We start from the raw sequence: 16068 nt of genomic DNA, 5'->3' as shown, positions 1-16068 counted from the left end.
TATATGAAGCACTATATAGTTACAAATAGTATAATAATTCAAGACATTCAAATTCAGTAACATGTCTTGTTTTTCACTGCATTGTTTCTAAAAGCACTTAAGGCAATGGGTACAATACATGGTGCATGCCGAATAGCCTCCCTCAAATAAGTGGTTTTAATCAGGGCTTTTACAAAAATCTTTGGTCGTTTAATTAGTCTACAACGAAGTAACCATACTTTAGTTGGACTGCTAATTGGGTTCTACTTTAAAAACACGACATGATCATTTAGAAAATCCGAACTTGTCCTTTATTACAAATTCAGCATGATGACATTTCTAAGAAGGCAGAAAGGGCAAGAGAAAGATGCGGACGGAAGTACATCGTGTTCTTGATTGGTTCAGATACAAAACATGCTACATAACTGGAAAACAAGAACATATCTGAATCATGAAAGAAAAAGACGATACTTCAAAGTGGTTTCCCGCTACAGCATATTAACCGAACCAATGTATACACCTATTTTGAATTTGACTTAATTACTTTGAATTTAACTGCCTTACTTAAACAGCTTCCTACAGAAAGATTCAACAAGGGAAATGTTAATTATTTTCTCTCAAGCCTTTTTGTACAAGTGCCGGGCAAAGGAAGATGAGGCAACAGCGCCCAATATATATGAACCGAGGTCTGCTGTAATAAAAGACAGAAATGTATCAAGAGGTCACTATTGAGGATGGGCCTACTTAACTCATGTACATCCCTGGCAGTAACAGCTCAAGTCACTTTCTACCCGTAGCGGACAGAACACAAGACAAAGAGCTACTTTGTGTTTTTTAAAACCAGGTCATGTTCAGATAGGAAGCCATGGCCTAGGCCTAGCCAGTCAAGGCCCTGAACACAGATCGGACCTAGCCACAACATCAATCTAGCGGCCGAATAAACTAGCAGCTGATCAGTGAACCATGCAGATGGATACGGTGCTATAGGCGAAGCAGCTACACTGAATGCCAGCCAGCTCACACCTTTGTGTATCAATAAATACAACACACCATCCGCTTTCCTCTTCGGTTATGGGGGGGGATATCCCTTCAACATTGTCGATTCAGGAAGCAGTTTTGATTCACTTTGAAAGCCCCCCCACACGGAAGTAAGCTACATATAGAAATGACAAAATGTGTCATGCTTTCTTGGTCATTAGGGACCACACACACACACACAAACAGACACACATGGGACTCACCAAAAACAAAAAAGTCAATTAAATTCAACAGTAAGGAGGAACAAAGCACATTTCCTCCAGGTGTACTTCCCTGTATTCCGTAATACACACCTATCTCTGTTGTGAGTTATCTCAATCACTGCACAAAATGATTGGATGGGATCACTTTTGTCAAGTAGTTTTTTGAGACAGTACCTCTCCAGGATTAACCCTATCCCATGATTAACAAGGCACGGTGTGGTTGTTCAGTGGCTTTACTGGCCTGAGAAACATCACCATTTACCAAGGCCATGCCGCACAAGAAACTGAACAAATTAGTAAATCAGAAAGAATGAAAATAAACAGCTTTCTGAGCCTTTAAGAATTCATTTGAAACAAACCGGCCCATACGATGCTCCGAACGATACAAATTCTGAGTTGCATCAGCCATGTTCTACAGGAGGTGGAATGAAACAATGACTGACACAAGGCAAACGCATACAAACATTTGAGTTTGACGTTTGCTTGTCTTAAACCCCATTAGGACGTGACATGTCACTGAAGGCCTCAGTGCCTGGGGGTCATGTAAGGAGATGTAGATCTCACAGCAGTTTCCTTCTGGCTTAGAAGGATATCAAGATGTACACAAAAAACAAGGGGATTCTCAATAAACGAAGGTGGATCTCTAAATACAGAAAAGATTCAAATACAAAGTACGTCTAATCACATTTTCTGAACAATTTTAGAGTTATCTCTACCACCCATTCCACATGGCCTCAGGCTGATAACAATTTCCTCTTTTGACCACTCTGCTAAAGGACAGCCAATCAGAACGGGCGAAAGAAACGTGTAGTGATATGGTGAGTCTGCTACAACTCTGGGGTTGAGTTAAACCCACTAATGAAGTTAAGGACATTAACCAGGGAAGGACCGGCTCGGTCATTAATACTGACAACATACTTCATAGAAATCCAACATGTACATGCATGCACTATGAACAATACATGTAACTATTGCACATTTAGCAGCTCAGGCAGATGCTATTGCTAAGTGATTTCAAGAACACCGTGAAGCTGACAAGAGTAAACTGCATTGACATAATGAAACTCAATGCCTTCTCCGGCTGGGGATAGACAGAATAATCTTTTTACAGCTATGTATTGTTGTGCATATAGTTTGTGATCAATTCTTGGCTCTTGACTGGCAGAATGCTTTTTTAACTGTAGATATAAATAAGCTACCAGTTCATTAGTTTGAAGTGGACCATGACAAGTACATTAGAGCAGGTAGTTCCTTTTGGTTTTTCCCAGATGCAAACCAGACAACTGCTGAATTTCACTAAATAGTACGTTCAACTAAAGTAAAGCATCCCAGGTGATCTTAACAGCAGCCATCTGACTGAGATTATAAATACAATGAACAAAAAACCTTCCAGAACAGACACTTAAATATCTCAACTTATTTACACAAATCACACTTGAAAACAAATTGAAATTGTCAAGATGATCAACTTGAAAAGCTTAATCAAGTAAATAAAATAAAATTAGATCTTATTTGGCATGGAACTCTTCATCTTGGATCACTTTTGTTTTGTCTCTTCGTTTTTTTTACTCATACTTCCAACACTAGGAGAGCGGAGCAGTTTCAACACATGGAAAAACTAGAACTTTAGACATGAGTGAGAATGAGACCTTACGACAGGCCTCAACCATGTCAACATTGTAGTTACCTATCAGGTGGTAACAGCCAGGTGACTTAGTTTACAGTTTCAGTTTAAGATTTAGATTTTGTTATGTTTTGCTGTTTTGTTATGAACACGGATGTTCCAGAGAGGGAAATTAATTTATTACGGCTGCGTTGGAATAATTTTTGAATTACAGTCCACCTTTTCATTTCCCTTGAAAATATTCGTTCACGGTTCTGGAACTTGGTTATAAGTTTTGAGTTTAGTTTATAGAGAAAATATGAATAAAACAATAATTCAAACAATTCAAAAGCAATCCAGGAGGAGGAGTATGGAAGAGTGAACTAAAAAGTAGTTTTGTAGTCTATAGCCTTCTTCCGGCCTAAAAGAAAGATTAAACAATGGAATTATATCGTCAAATAAATAAATATTCATAGAATAGTTAAAAGAAATAAAATATAACCAAATAAAATGACAGGGAACATGACAAGTAGTAAAAATTTCCTCCCAGAAAATAACTTCTTGTTGATTTGAATTCTTTAAAGGTTTCCATTTTTTTGAAAAACAAAAATATAGATTTGTTATCTCCATGTTCTTTGCCGTTGTTCATTAAAAAGATTTATAGTACCAATGTTTCCACCTTGAAATATATCTGCAGCTGTACAATATGTGAATATTGTATGAATTCGTGGAGAAAAAAAAAGACACAGTAGCTTGTCAATATACATAAAAAAAATGACACTTCTTGGTTAAAAAGGCTTAACAAACCATATAAAAAAGGGCGATATAAAGACAGTTCCTAATGAGCTTCTTCAAGGTTTGTCTTCTCTTCGATTGCCTGTTTTACTATCTCAGCCAACTTCAAGCGGTCTACTTTGTCAGAAAAGGCCCGTCCTGAAACAAACAACAGAACATTGTGTGATTCAACCGCAAATTAAACACTAATCTCTAAGGAATTACCTGACAGTTGCTTTCATTAACAAGGGGTATCATAACAGACGCAGCTATAAAATAATACAGCTCAAAGAACATGGTCACAATAGACTTCTGTCTTAGACACAATGAAAGCAGTGTGTGACAAACACTTAAGGCTCAGTTATGGTTCTACGTCGACGCAACACAGTGATCACGCAGACGCTTCGACGCAGTCGTGAACCTGTTTTGGTTCTGCTTCTGTTTTTTTGGGAGGCGAAAGTCAGGCCCTTGCGGTAGACCCATGGAGGATCTGCAAGGACGTAAAGGTCTCTTGAACCCCTTTGCGTTGCGTCGACGAGGCATAACTAAGCCTTTATTCACAGATCGGCCAAATTGTTTTCTATTGCTAGCTGGGGGGGGGGGGGGGGGGGGGGTGAATGCGGAAAGTGTAGGAACCAAGCTGGAACCAAGATGGCCGCCAATGAATGAAGGCCCACCGGCAAACGTGTCGAGAAGCACTACCTACCGTCCCAGCTGAGCCCCTGTAGACTGTCTCTCAGTAGTTTACAGTCTCTGTTGAACCTCCAGGCCTCGTACATTACCTGATTCAGCTTCTCATCCTCATTCTCCCCTGCACATCACATCACAGTCATCACACAATAATGCAAGATCACATCAACAAGCCTTTTGTAAAGTACATATATCAGTTAGACGTTAAGCAGTTTGGGTTGGATCATGGGACGTAGATTTTACACAAGGGTGTAAAACAGCATTTTGAGAAGTCTACGGCTCTATTATAGAGCAGGGTCAGTCAACTAAGTCACCTGATGCACATGGGTTTGTCAAAGAAAAGACAGGGAACCACTGCATTAGAATAGCCTGAATGTTCTTGCTCACAAGAAATGCACTGATGCTTGGGTTGGTGACTGACAAACGCACACTGCACATTATCTTTTGTGGATGGCTGGCAGGTTTTATCGCTTTCAAACCATGCATCCCCTCAGTTGATGTGGTTATTCAAATTACTTCAAACATTTGTCTTATTGACCGTGACGTTTATCGTCTTTACCCCTGGCTGAGTCAAGTGCCCTCCAGCAAGACGTGCTTTGACTGCAAAGGGTTTTCCCCATTGCACGCCTTAGGCAACGCATGACCTTCAGTGACCGACCGAGTGAGTCATTGTGTTATGTTTGAATAACGTTCTAAAGTAGTTGAGAACCTGATTGCTGTAGTACGTCATCACGTCAAACCCGCTCTCAAAAAAGTCCACCTAAGTCACCCATGTGTATGCTTGTGTGTCAACCATTATTCCAACTGTATGCAGGTCTCTGTCTCTGTGTCTCTGTGTGTCCGTGTCTCTGTGTGTCTGTGTGTCTGTGTGTTTGTTTGTGCTTACCAGCCTGCGGTAGTATACACTGAGCGATGACGTCTCTTAGTTTTTCAAGTGCTACGTTTGAGTCTTCTCCATTCTCAGGGTCATGGATGAAAATACCATCAGTGGGCTTGGGGCTTGAACATGTACAAGGACAGACAAAAACACGTGACACAGTCCAGTTTTTAAATTCTTACATGAAGATATCTAATGATCAATCAAATGATAGAACCAATTTCTAATTATCCTTAAAGCTTGGGAAGGCAATTATGAGGAACCAGCCCGAATAAGCTACATTTTGAAAGTATCTGATTTAAAAAAAAAAGAATACCATCCCTTCCTTCAGGACTATAATGCCACCACCGCAATACACGCTAGCTTAAGCGATATGTCCGCTTAGCCTTGTGGAAGACTGTGGTCATGCTCAATGGGAGCACGGGCAGAGTGCACGCAGCTGGCTGGACAGGTAGGTAGGCTATCAAATCATGTCATTTTGGCTGACTGAATTGATTGGAAGGGCTTATTACAGACCTGCCTACAGCCAACCGGAGATACCGTATTTCTTTATTTTCTTTGTCCGAGCATTTGATTTATCGATCGCTGTGGCGATGTCAAGGGAATTCCAAGTGATATAACCAAAAGTGCTTGTAAAGTAAACGGCCTAGCCTAGCTAAGATAGTCATTAACCAATTGTCCTACCCGAGCAGCTTTCGTTTCCTGAGGATTGGGTTGTTCACGGAGTTCAGAGGCTTCAGGCTGACGTTGAGATCCTGGATCCTCATGTTGGCCAACTGCTCCGCGTGCGCCTGCTGGATACCTGCTACTACCGCCTGCATGGGGTCGCACCACACACACAAACTGCTCAGTCGGGGATCTGGAGCGGAGCCATTCTGGGCCCATTTTGTGAGAAAACCTCAATTGGTTTCGGTCCAAAACAAAAGTGCTGCTAAGAGTGACTGTAATTTTGCCTGCTATCCATCCCTCTCCCTCACAGACTTCTTGGTTTTGAGCGAGACATTACACATCCACAAGAAAGAATTGTGTTTGAGGCGTTCAGCCACCTTGTCCATCATCATCTGGGCAGAGGGCAGCACGTTGTCCAGCGCCTCGGTGCAGTTGAGCCAGGGGTGAGCCAGGACTCCCTCGATGGTCAGTCGCTCCTCTGGCTTCACCTTCAGCAGCCTGGGCAGTGGCAGCGTCAAGGGAATGGGGGCAAGGGGAGAGGATGTTATGCCCGGAGTAGGAGTCCTCTGGCGAAACATTATTATAAACCAAAATGTGCTGTAACCAGAAGGAGGAGATGATCGAGAGCTGAGCGACAAGAACAAACCAAACGCCTCTCGCTGGGTTGGCGAGAGGCAACCCGGCTTTTTAGCAGAGCGACAGCTCCCCCAACCAACCGACGAGACGCGGGCCGAAAGAACATCATCGCAACCAGTGCATCCTACCGTCTTGTCGAAAAACAGAGTAATGATACCAATCTGTCCTTCAGATAACAGATAAAGCCATTTACCAGAACACTTAGCTATCCAGTGCACAGAGTAAGCCATTCTAGTTACAGTAGGCAGAGAGAGGGGAAAACGCACCATATCAGTGTTTCCCACACATAGACCAAAGTGTGGCGCAACAGAATGAACACAAGCGCCACAAATTGATTCAGCTTTTTTTTATTTTTATGTTACGCGATTTAGAAATATAAATATCGTTCCGTTTATTCATCTCCGCATGGCACTCTTTCTCCCTGTCATTCTTGTTCACACACGCACACAGACAAGCGTGCATACATGCCAATGGTGCGCGGGTACACTAACAATTATTGGATAAACCCGCGTATCACTAATACACTGCGCACACATTGTGGATTCACTGTCAGAGAGAGAGAGAGAGCGAGAGCGAGAGAGAGAGAGAACCACTAACCCTTTTCCTAAAGTGAACTTTCAAGAATCTAATTTATGCTGGCTGTCGCCGAAATCTCTCCGGGCCCGTAATTCATCTGAACTAATCAAGTCTATCCTAAACGGCATTTCCAAGAGGTTCTTTGAAGTGCAGGCCTGTACTGTAGTGTCTGGCGGTGCATTCGATCCCTAACTAGGACGTCGAGCCCTCTGCGGCATCACATGTCCACAGTAAATATTGCAACACGCAGAGCAGGTCCTGCGAGCGGATGTGCTATAGAGAGAGAGGGAGACTCACTTGCGAACAATATCCTTGGCCATCTCTGAGATCTGGCTCCACTCGTCCTCTGGGAAGTCAAAGCTGGCCGTCATGATCTTTTTCCTCATGTCCTTAGGGATGGTACGGCTGTGGTGCTTGGAGTAGAAGGGAGGGTAGCCGCAGAGCATCACATAGATGATCACCCCCAGAGACCACAAGTCACAGCTCTAGAGACCAGGGGAGGAGGCAGGGAAGATAAAGCATCAGGACAGTGATGGAGTGACCGGTTGAATGAAGAAATAGTCAATAAAGTTTTGTTATGAGAAAGGGCCACCAGGTGGGAGGTTGATGAGCTCTTACAGGCCATAGTTACATCACACGTGGTCGTGCGACAGAGACCCTTTGAACATATTCAAATCGTTGGGACACTTTGTTTGAAAGGAGTTGCGAAGGAAGGAGGCGTCACCTTATTGTAGGTATAGGGAGTGGGTGAGGTAGGTATGATTCCAGACTTCTCTTTCTGGTGTCTTCTTTGAGCCTCAAGTACCTGGGGACAAACATCCCACCCTGCGCGTTAGAAACCATGACGGCAGCGGCCACCCGCGGCTGCTGCAGAGCGGGGTCCGTGGCGTGCGTTGTTTTCGTGGGTTAGGGTGCGTTTGCGTGCGCGATTACCTGAGGTGCTACGTAGTACGGAGTGAACTGAGGAGTCATCAGGTCGCCCTGGTCGATCTTGGCAAAGCCAAAGTCACACAACTTCACCGGTGCGTCCTGTGGTGTAGGAGAGAGGACCAGAGGGTGACCACCGCGGTACGGGACGGGCCTGACCATAGCCAGACGCTGACCTGCGGCCATAGGCGCGCTGCGGGGCTCTACGATAGCCCATGAATTTACATGTTGTGATTGTGATCGTCATCAATTTATAGTCAATTTCTGTTTGCTAGCGCGTCTCGTCATGCGTGGACCGGCCAACGGGGGAAGTAGAGTGTCTTGTGCCTCGCTTGGCCTCTTTGGTAACACACCGGGTTCCAGGTGGAGGGGTGCCTCCAAGCCCTGCCGTGCTATTGGAGGTCAAATCTGGCGCTTTGGCACCGAGGGGATTCTCAATCATGCACTCCAAAAGGAAGGCTAGTAAGGCACTAGAAGAGTTCTGGAGTGTGAGTGTGTGAGAGTGAGTAAGGGTTTGAGTATTATATTTTATAGTCTTAGTTTGTCTAATACAGGAACACAGTGTGTGGCCTAGTGTCCTCACGAGAGAGTTATCCTTGAAGAGCAGGTTCTCTGGCTTCAGGTCCCGGTGTGCAATATTCAGGAAGTGACAGTGTTCCAACGCCTCGCCGATCTAAACACAGAGACATGGCAGAGTAATACACTGATGTAATGCACGCACACATGCACATACATGCACACATACAAACAAACAAACGCACATACCTGCTTAGTGACCTGGCTGGCCATCTTCTCTGTAAAGTGTCTGTGTTGGCTGATTCTGTGAAATAGCTCCCCCCCTTCCATCATCTCCATAACGATTAGTAGCCTTGCTCTAAAAAGGAATATGGGTAGGTTACAGAGTACCGGTAATTGAAATAAGAGACACATAATCTAAGGCTAAATCTAAGAATGTGTTGAATTTGTTTTTGGATGTCTTCTGATCAATTTGATCATTTGCTATGTCTATTCTGGACACGCATATACACACGTACATACCTTGGACTTGATTCATGGGGGAACTGGACACTGTTGGCATAAACTTCTAGGATTTGAACCACGTTTGGGTGACTAGCACACATCATGTGAAGACGGACCTGATGGCAGATGGCAGAGGAAAGAATTACTTAAAAAAAAATAGATCACAATTCGTCTTTTCTGGCCATTTAATTATTTCCCTGATTTTAGTTGCAATGTACATGAGTGAAAATGTGTTGATTCAGTGAATGTCCCGAGTGTATGGCTGCCTATATACATTCTGTACATTATTCACAGTTTCCCAAGAACATTTACAAATACTGTAATCGTATGGAACAGACCCAGTTCCACCGAGACATCATTTCTAGACGGTGTATGTGTGTAATAACGACTTGTGTCCCGACCGAGGAGGTCTGCACTGTCTGTCCTGACTGAGTGACTCACAGACCGGCTGATCTGTAGAAGGTTGACATGTTATAACCCAGAGCAAGACAGGGGAACAAACACAGGCCCGTACACAGGTATACAATGGAGAGGCTGACTCAGCCATTTCAATATGGATAGACAAGTCATGACTCGAGACCCAAAGAAGCAAAAAAAATGAAGGAAATGGGTACACGGGTATGGAAATAGGCGGGAGGAGGCGTCGATAAACAAGAAGTGTGGCATTAACCTCATTCCGGGCCTTGGGGCGATCAATAAGTATCTTGAGGGCAAGGCGTTCCTGAGAGGATTTCATCACGCAAACTCTGTTGAAGAGAGGGAAATAAGGCACACTTAAGTCAACAGCATCATCTTCGGCATGTTATGCAGTATGTAGCCCCGTCTCCCCCACCCCCCTGCTTCTCGAAAATCAACAACATTGCTGTCATAATACTTTTTCCCAAACCAGTTTAACATGTTTTCGCTGACACATCTGTTTAGACCGATCAGTTCTGACATTTTGTCAACATTCACGTGAGCCGGTGAACCCTCTGGCCCTTAAACTCAGATTACACAATTAAAGCTCTACTACAAGGAACATCCTGTCTCGGCCAAAGTTCGCCTACTGCAGAGTAACTCCGCCCATATGAGCAAGGGTGTGTGTGTGTGTGTGTGCGCCTCAGTCTGTGGGTGGTTGATGACATGAACGTGTCGTGATTGTGAGAGGTGAGTAAGGGTGAATCATAAAAGTGTGTCAGAGCTTTTCCCTTTTAGTCCAAGCACCCAACGAATCACAGTGCAGCAAGAACAAAATAGAGAGCGGCGGGAAGCGTGGGTACAAAAAGAAAAGAACATTTGCATGAAGGAGCAAGAATTGTTGAATCAGTGCTTAAGGGGGGTTACAACATGCAAGAACTAACTGACGCATGAGGACTGGCTGTCTGTCCTTTCTACTTGTTGACCTTCAGTGAGCAATGACAAGTGTCCTGTAGAGAATGAGAGAGTAAGGAGACCATAAAGAGGAGCGTGAGGTACTATTGGGAACCGATTCAACATGCATGACAAATGATCAGCGCTTACTATTCAAAATTGGGACAGTACACTGGAAAAATTATTGTCTGCTTTAAAAGAGGCGAATACAAAAAATAACATTCTTCACGAGATAAGAATACAAATGCTGAGAGAGGAATACCGATCTGAACCGATGAACGGGTGAAAAGATATGCAAAGTTAATAAACACCAAAGAGGGAGTGTGTCAGGAATGTTGTTTACTTCAGTGTGAGTGTAAACATACAGGTGTTGGATGTGCTCCGAGTTTAGGACTAGATAACCGCAGCTGTTGAGGGAAGTGTAATGCCGCGTTTCCACTGCAGGGTGCGGAACGGATCGGTTCGCAAAGGTGCGGTACGGGTTGCGTTTCCACCGCCAAAAGTGGGCGTGACCCGGACTTAGCTGCACCCGTTTTTGCTTGTTTTCAATACTCCTCCGTTGGGGTACTGAAAACGAGACGAGACGCCTGAAAGGGTCCCGGGAAATTCTAGCTACACATCCCCTCTGTTGATTGGTCGACAGAATCATCCCTTCCGGGCGACGTGGGGATAAGAACAAACAAACAGTAGCCAAGGTATTATTCTTTACAATTAACATGTCGCGTAAAACACTTGCTTGGGCGAACAAGGAGGTGGAGACGTTCCTCTGCATTCTTGGGGAGGAAGACGTTGTTGACGATGTTTACGTAGCTGCCGCGGCGATCGACATCCGGCCTACCTTAAAGGGTACTGTCGGCGGTGGAAACGCGACCTCGGAACTGAGCTGGGCTATACCGCCCCCTCCCTACCGCACCTTTGCGAACCGAACCGTTCCGCACCCTGCAGTGGAAACGCGGCATAAATAGATGGTCGTGCACATATGCTAAGAAATGAGCTGTGGTTGGAGCACAGGTACTCTTGCTATCTGAGGCGCTGAGGTGACCCACAATCATTGCCCTCTTTTGGGAAAGTACATTCAAGACAGACGGTACATTTTTTTGCATGTTTTCAAAATGTCAAGCACATATGTAAAGCAGCTGTTGTGCAGCCTCTTTTAGTTAGACAATTTTTCCCTGCATCTGTTAAGAATCCACATAATTGGTCTCCATAACTTCACTTAACTGTTCACTGCTAGGATACCAAAATACTTGAAGTCTCCTTAAGCCCTTCACATGGCAGTTACTCATTAAAAGCATTTCCAGTCCCAAATGTTAGCTGTTTACGTTATGGATCAACAACTGTTGGATCGAAACATAGCTAAATATAATAATAATAATAATAATAATACATTTATTTATTTATTTTGTTTAGCGCTTTTCAATGACCCAAAGAAAGACGCTTACAGTGAAGGGGGGGGACCTCACTAACCACCACCAGTGTGTAGCACCCACTTGGGTGATGCACGGCAGCCAATCTACGCCAGAACGCTCCAGTTTGAAAGTGAGAGTGTGGGAATTAATGAGTCAGACAATTATACAGGAGGATTATTAGGGGGCCAGATGGAATTAGCCTGGTTGGTCCAGGACACCGGGGAAACCCCTACTCTTTGCGATAAGTGCCCTGGAATGGCTGGTCAACAGAAGAAGCTGTAATAAAATGGGAATGAATAATCTAGCCATCCAGATGATAGAAAATCAAGGTATTCCATGTTTAGTTCTATCCTGAAGATGTGAAGCATGGGAAGTGAGTTTTTCAGTATGGACTTATGGAGGTTTTCGGCAACCTTGCTCACCTCACGGGCCCGCTGATGCCAGCTCCCAGTTTTTGGGTCCAATTGATGTTGTATTCCTCCAGAATGGATGTTTCCTTGAGAGAACAGAATATAATTAACGTGATTAAATTACAGATCAATACCAAAGCAAAGATGGAGCAACCAATCTCATGTGCTGTATACGTCTTTCCTACAAAGACTTGAAATAGAAAAGTTATAAAAAGATAGGATGCCCTGGCTTTGAACAATTTTGACCTATTCTGTACCCTTCAAAAAAACTAAAAACAAGGTTTTTCTCTTTACCCTTCAACAAAGATTAGTCTTTACCATGAACTCACAAAACAAAGCATACGTCATAGAGGACGGTTTATCCAACATCGCTAACCCCTTTGCACTAAAACGAATACATCATACTGTTACTGCCCAGTGCTTCAGCCACACCAGTGTCCACTGCATGGTGGCCATCCACAGCAGTGGATGGTGAAGTAGCCTGAGGTTTGTGCCCAACGACATCCTGTCTGGCCCAATTTACAGGCCAGACAGCCCCCCCACCCCCCCGACCATTGCCACACAATCCTCTCCCATGTATTCTGATTAAGTTGTGTGTTCAAAGGTCCAGCTGTGGCCACCCTTGATCACATTATAATGCTGAGGCTGACGTTAACGTCCAGGCGCAGATCAATGCCAGGGTGCATGTTGGTTGGTTAGACAAATTCAGTGAGATCAAAGTCCAACCCTGAACCTTAACACCTTTCACCAGACCAACTATTATTTTTTCGTATTATTACATCAAAATCCTATGTTTTCAGGATTAATTTGTTTTAATGGACCCCCCAGAGTCAAAGCATTGACAAATATCAGAATTATTTATGCACACACAACTTATATTTCCACTTCCGTCACCTCAGTCAATAGGGCTTACTCACATTTTTGGTTTTACAATGTCCTTTTAAACATTAAATCAAACTGTTACCACAAGTAGTATAATTAATGGTGTTCACCATTCACCACACAATCAACAAGTGATATCACATATGGAGAAATCGAGGCGGTGTTATCAGGTTTTTTAATTCTGACATTTGAAAAGACATTTGTTGATCTGCCTTCAAACACCAATTTCCTATCCTCACTGACTTTTCCCTTTCACTTGTCTATTGGGTTAAATGTTGTTGTTAAAGCAACTTTAGAAAAGCCTGTATTCAAGGCAAGCCATTAAAGAAAGGAATTGCGATAAACACTAATACTGACCATATAAATGTTTTACCACTGCCACTACAAAAACAAAAAGGATTTTAGATAGGGTAGCACATTGAAATTTACATTTATATGAATCCACCTTATTGGATATAAGTAAGTATTGAAATTGCCACATGGAATTGAATTGTTAACATAAATAAATGTGGGAATATATGAGAGTTATGGTTTCCCACATAAGTATATCTTCTCATGTCCAACACCTAAAGAGGAAAAGTAATCTGATTTGACATTATTGGGTTTTTGATCAAAATAGTCAAGTTTACCTAACCTTTATCTGACCAAGAACAGATAAGTTAGGAGATTGTCACATTATATAGTTTAGCATCTGAGAATCCCAGAAATATAAAGTCTATAAACAATCATCTATAATACACGAATATAAATGTAAACCTCCAGAAGATGCCAAATTCAGAATCAACTGTCCCTATCTCTTCTCATAATCAAGGGATTTCAATTCATTTATAACAGTTGAATTACAATGCAATCATGACAGTACAGCGAGAGAGATGCCTTCGTTATTACCTTGATGAATTTGTCTGCATTATCCTCCGACATGGTTGCGTTTCAATGGTCCCTGCCGGGCTTGTCTGGCGATCTCATAGGATTTACAATAATAACAAACTGCTTGACGTTGACCTCTAAAAGTTTCTCCAGATAGTCCTGCCTTAGGTTCCCCAACGAGGATGTAATTACTCGTTATAGGACACGGCCATGGATTCCAGTTAATATTCGACCGGCAAGCGACCACAGTCGGCTGCGTTTACTTGCTGAAGCCGATGTAAACGCCAACCAGCCGGTATAGTTGTCAGGCCAGCTTGGCTCACAACCTCGGGTCCCGACTCGCTCTTCCGATCGTCTTGAACTCACTGCTGCGACCATGTAGAGTGCAAGAAAAGTCCTAGTACAAGCGAAATTCACCTAACCCACCACTTTTGGTGTGGCGCCGAGCAGGAATCAGAATCGTATATTTATAGCCGGTGCAATGAGGACTCCGCTACACCGCTCTGCTAACGTTGCGACTCTTGGACTAGAAGGGATACCGGCTAAACACTAGCGTTGAGATAGAAAATAGTTTAGTGTATTGGCACGATGGATCATTGGACCAAATGACCCGATCGAAGCTAGAGACGTAAGGATAAGCGTGGTTGAGTTGTTATATACGATATATTTAGTGTTAAAAGAAACAAGGTAAAGTTATATCCTATTCAAGGCTTGTATACATAGACGTAGAACGGGCTAGCTCACAGTGGTGGCTAAGTTATTTAGCTAGCAGCAACATGCAAAACGACGCACATTGACACTTTATCGCAGTCAAAAATTTGTGCCGTTACCACGACCAGGGGTACATTAAAGGCGTATTAATATAACGGCAGGAGGAGCCTTATGTACGTGGAGGTGACCAAAGAAAAGCTCCTAGCGCTGGGCTACCCTGTTATTTCTTTCATGGCTTGAGCTTCTGTTCACAGTCACACACCGACTCAACACTATGCGAGAGCTGGCCGCCCCGAACGCCTGACGAAAATACAGCAGGCTACATTGGTAATCAGGCATTTTACCTCTACGTACCTCACTGATCTCATCCATGATCTCACCCTGTGAGCTCACCTCCAAACGGAATAATTTAAACAACTACTGGGCACATTCATAAGAGTTAAACAAAGATGGGTCAATGCGTACATCTTTGGAAATGCATAATAATGATAATAATAATAAACAACTGAACTACTACTACTATTACTACTAATTATAATAACAATAGATACAAAGACTTCACCATTACATTCAATAATCAATAATGTCGTTGTTGTAGCTGTAAACCTTAAGTCACAGTCTGATAAGGCTGATAAATATAAAATATGTTGTTTAGTATAACATTTTTTGAAGAATTTAGATGACAAATTATGTTACTTTGGAACATAGGTCCATATCTATTATGTGATGTCAAAGAGTTGAAATGCTTACATTTGAAGCATGTTAAAAACAAAACTTCCACATTGTGGAGTCGTTGTAAATAAACTCCATGGCGTACTTTAGACATTCCAATGCTAGGCTTCTCGCAAACCCTCCTATAAAAAAGCATTATACGAACTGCTATTAGGCTTAAATATGGCCTACTCACCATTGCTTTATGTTTTCATCTTAATAAAATCATACGTGTGCTAAATATCAGCAGTATCGAAGTAATTCGATTTGTAGGTTTCAAGCGTCATCTGTGTTTTTTGCTGATTTTCCTTCTATTATTATTTATACTTTGGGTATTCAAACTCTACATTATCGGTTCTCAACAGTTGCATAATTGTATGCCATTGGGTATTTAGTGATTAACACACTTCCACCTTTGATGCACTTGTCACCTAATTAGAAATTTTAAGTACTTATTGTTTGTCAAATCAAACCCGTTTTTTGTGTGTTTTAACTGTAAAATATTGGACACCAGATTTGACACATTCACACACAATCACTACGGCAACGTGCGACTCTCTGTCAGTGTGTTCGCCGGCTCACGTGGATGCTACGATACAGCCGCCGACATTTAGTGTACTTCCTGTAAATAGTGCCATGTAGTATGTCTCTGTTATATGTTACAAATAGGTCTACATTTACTTTTCCATTATCTCAGTTGATGCTAAATGTAATCATTATTACAAGTATAAACAGT

General features: G+C 42.8%; 1 protein-coding gene across 1 annotated transcript; it reads right to left on the bottom strand.

Moving 5' to 3' along the window:
- Positions 1–264: 264 nt before the first annotated feature.
- mapkapk5 (MAPK activated protein kinase 5) lies at positions 265–14929 on the bottom strand. The gene is made up of 14 exons (XM_030358423.1): positions 13932–14929; positions 12174–12247; positions 9663–9738; positions 9011–9108; positions 8738–8846; positions 8556–8645; positions 7979–8074; positions 7770–7850; positions 7343–7530; positions 6211–6331; positions 5849–5979; positions 5174–5286; positions 4304–4408; positions 265–3756 (listed from the first exon to the last, which is right to left on the bottom strand). Exons 1-14 carry the CDS (start codon positions 13962–13964, stop codon positions 3662–3664), a joined length of 1410 nt encoding a protein of 469 aa, XP_030214283.1. The 5' UTR covers positions 13965–14929; the 3' UTR covers positions 265–3661.
- Positions 14930–16068: the final 1139 nt, after the last annotated feature.

This window comes from Gadus morhua, chromosome 6 (assembly GCF_902167405.1).
Source record: "Gadus morhua chromosome 6, gadMor3.0, whole genome shotgun sequence".
Lineage (NCBI taxonomy): Eukaryota > Metazoa > Chordata > Actinopteri > Gadiformes > Gadidae > Gadus > Gadus morhua.
Note: the sequence above shows the minus strand (reverse complement) of the source record. Positions and strands in the feature narration are given on the sequence as shown.